A 3,573-nucleotide genomic window follows, 5' to 3' on the forward strand; every position below is an offset into this window, starting at 1 on the left:
CATGCTCCGTTTATTACAAACAACACACAGGTTATATAGCGGAATGTGGCGTGACACGACTACATACTACAATTGGCTTGCTTAGCGTTAACACACTCTCGTGGGCTATAGTGATAGGGCAGCGCTAGCAGAACACAGGTAATAAGCTCATCCCTTCAGTCTCCTCATTGCGGTCATCGGAGAGGCATCCAGGAGGCGTGCATCTTGGCAGGCTATCAGTCTACATTTCCTTTTAAGGCCATTGAGATAACTTGAAGGACAAAAGTAATCTAGTTGGTAACCTTGTGCTCTGGGGCCCAAACAGGGATTGTCCATACCCGAGAGAATATTATGGCCAGTCTCGGAAAGGAATTCCTCCACATAATCACATTTGCATTGGGTTTGCATGGCAAGGTTTTGGTAGCCGGAGGGGCTACAGGGGTGGCTTTTGTAAGAAGATGCCAGAAGCTGCTCCCGTGTCTGATAGAGGCAATGCCAGTCAGCTCCAAGACAGACCTGCTTCTGGCCAAGGCCAAGCCAATCAGCAACGGTGGCAGTGCCTCTGTGATAACATGTTTAAGAAGAGGGGAAAAAATAATTATGGAAGAGAAAACTGCAGCCGGAGCGAGAATATGTGAGAGAAACAACTATGCAGACACCACGGTCAGTGAAGAAGGAGGGGGAGGAGGTGCTCCAGGCACTAGAGCAGAGATTCCCCTGTAGCCCATGGTGAAGATCATCGCGAGGCAGGCTGTCCCCCTTCAGTCCATGGAGGTCCACGGTAGAGCAGAAATCCACCTGCAGCCTGTGGAGGACCCTACGCCAGAGAAGGTGGATGTGCCTGAAGGAGGCTGTGGTGTTGCAGGGTCCCTACTGTGGACGAGACCCGAGTCATGATCGTACACCAATATGGTTAGAAATCATGCTCGTGTATTGCAACCGACACACAGGTTATATAGAAGAATATGGTGTGACACGTCTACATTCTACAATTGGTTTGTTTAAAGTAAACTGTTGTGGGCTAGGCCGCTCCGGCAACCAAACTGCCCCCCCACCAGTCGTTGACTCACCCTCCCCCACCCCCAGGGATGAGGGAGAGAATTAAAGGAGAAACGGGATACCTGTGGGTTGAGATAAGAACAATTTAATACAGATGATTTAATACACAGTGTAGATGCTCACCACCCCCTCATATGCGAAGCCCGTCTCGTCCTGAAGCTGCAATCCTGGACGAACACGAGGCCCTGAAATAGAGAGGGGCAGAGAGAGAGAGAGAGAGTACTCCAATGTGGGAACTACGGCTGGTCCGCGGATCCCAGGACAGAAGATGAAGAAACTGGCCTTGGAGAAATTGCTGTGTACCCCTGCAGATCTGAAAACTCCCTGAACAGAAGTGGAAAACAACTTGCAGGTGCCTGGGAGAGCCAGGGAGCCGTAAGATAAAGAGGAACTGTATGATAAGAGACTGGACTGTGTTTTTGCACTAACTGTGTGATGTAATGAATTTGGCTTAAGTTATGTAGAGCGCGTGATCACCAATCATGTATTAGACTAAGGCGCGTGAACAGCTGTAGTGAACCAACCACCTAATTGCTTATGTCGCGTGCGCTGCTAGAATTAGCATAAAGGCGTGCTGGAACTTGCAAGGGGGGATTAATTAATTATATAATAAATCAATACTGCTTGAACCTGTGTATGTCGTGTCCGTCTCAACAGCGACATACAGCAACACTCCGAGAGTGGGAGTACTGGGAGAGAGAGGGAAAAAAAAGGCAATAGAGCAAAAGCGCAGCAAGCGCAAAAGAGCAGAAGCGGCGAAAGAGCCAAAGCGCAAAAAGCCCTTCTTTCCAGCTGTCCCTCGCCTTTATACTGGGCATGACGCTGCATGATATGGAATACTAATTGGCCAGTTTGGCCCTCAGTCTTAAGTCCAAGTACAAATCGTAAGGAGAGTCGTGGATCCCTTGTCCCAGCTATGCTCCCCCCTTACCCTGTTTTGCTCCTGCACACTTGCAAGAACACAGCAAGCTGAAAAGTCCTTGAGACCTCAGTGCCAACTACAAACATCAGCTTGCTATCAACATTCTTCTAAGAGTGAGCCTCTGAATAAAACCAAAACATGGAGCTCTTATAGCTGCTAAAAAGAAGAGCTGACTCTGTCCCAGCTAAAACCAGGACATAAACACACTCTCGTGGGTTATAGTGATAGGGTAGTGTTAGCAGACTACAGGTGATAAGCTCATCCCTTTGTTCTCCTTGTTGTGGTTTGGTCATCGGAGAGGCATCCAAGAGGCGTGCATCTGCGCTCTGGGGCCCAAGCAGGGATTGTCCATACCCGAGAGAATATTGTGGCCGGTCTCGGAGAGGAATTCCTCCACGCTTCCCCCTTTTTGTTTTTGGACAATCCATAGTCCTGGCATTGCTTTTAGGAGGACCCGAGAGGCGCATCTCAGGACACACCCTGCTAAGAGAGTCATAAACAACAATGCAACTAATATCGTTATGCCTTGTATGATTAATCCTTTTATCCAACCTGGTATGTTCCAACTGCTGAACCAGTTTGAGAAAGGGTCATCTTGTGTGGTGATATGATGCATGTTACTTTGGAGATTTGCAAGTTGCTTATGAATGCTTTGAGAGTGGTCAGATAGGTCCATACAGCACATGCCTTCAAAGTCAGTACAACTGTGGCCTTGAGCTAACAATAAAAAATCAAAAGCAGCGCGATTTTGCAATACAGCATGCCGGATATCATCTACATCAAGCAACAGAGAAGCGAAAATACTAGAGGTAAGATTAAATTGTTTCAATGGCCAACAAGCAAGCTTAGCCAACTGATTACTAGCATTGCCAGCAGAGGTTCCTGGAAAGAAGACAGATAGTGCTGCTATTTCAGCTGGACTCAGCAGCTGCACGTTGTCATTACAAGTGCTGTCAAATTCTCTCAGGCTCCTCTTACCCCAGCTTGTTCAGGTTGTTCGTTCAGCTAGAAAATCATGAATGCTAGGGGCAAAGAGAGTCAGGCGACCCAAATAGCAAGGACCACCGATAGCTCCTTGTGGTATTCTGGGCCAGGCACGATCTCCACAGATCAGAAAAATTTCGGGTGGTAGGAGTGTATCGTGTGTAAATACTTTCCCAATGAGTGCTCCAGTTTTTACATCTCCCCACATCAATGTGCCGGACACATTCCATCGCGGTTTGCCTTGGAAGAAAAAACTGCGTCCTAATTTAGCCTGATAGATTTGCTCCTGTGTTTGGAACCAAACCACTCCAGAGCCATTTACAACCTGCGTAGGAGGGCGAATGGTTTTATATGTGACATCGTGACTCATCGACTGGTTCCACAAACCAGAAACATTTTCCCACGTTCCTGGTAACAGGCTACCTAAGAGATCAAGTTCTTGCAGTCCTGCGGGGGTGGTCACATTAAGTGCTCTAATCAAGGTGGCTTGGACTTCCGATCCTACATCGAAAGGCCAATCCCACCCACTGCAGGTCCGTCTCATGCCATTGGGTTGTTGGTATGAGAGGGCAGAGGTACTGACGAATCTTTTGAACTCTGTTATGTTTGTGCTATCTGGCCAAAGTATT

General features: G+C 47.8%; 1 protein-coding gene across 1 annotated transcript; it reads right to left on the reverse strand.

Annotated features, from left to right (window-relative positions):
• Positions 1 to 2,249: 2,249 nt before the first annotated feature.
• On the reverse strand, positions 2,250 to 3,314 carry LOC147526234 (uncharacterized). The gene is given in 1 exon segment (XM_086630107.1): positions 2,250 to 3,314. A coding segment is annotated over 1 exon segment (1,065 nt).
• Positions 3,315 to 3,573: the final 259 nt, after the last annotated feature.

This window comes from Tauraco erythrolophus, chromosome W (assembly GCF_009769465.1).
Source record: "Tauraco erythrolophus isolate bTauEry1 chromosome W, bTauEry1.pri, whole genome shotgun sequence".
In the NCBI taxonomy this organism is placed as follows: domain Eukaryota; kingdom Metazoa; phylum Chordata; class Aves; order Musophagiformes; family Musophagidae; genus Tauraco; species Tauraco erythrolophus.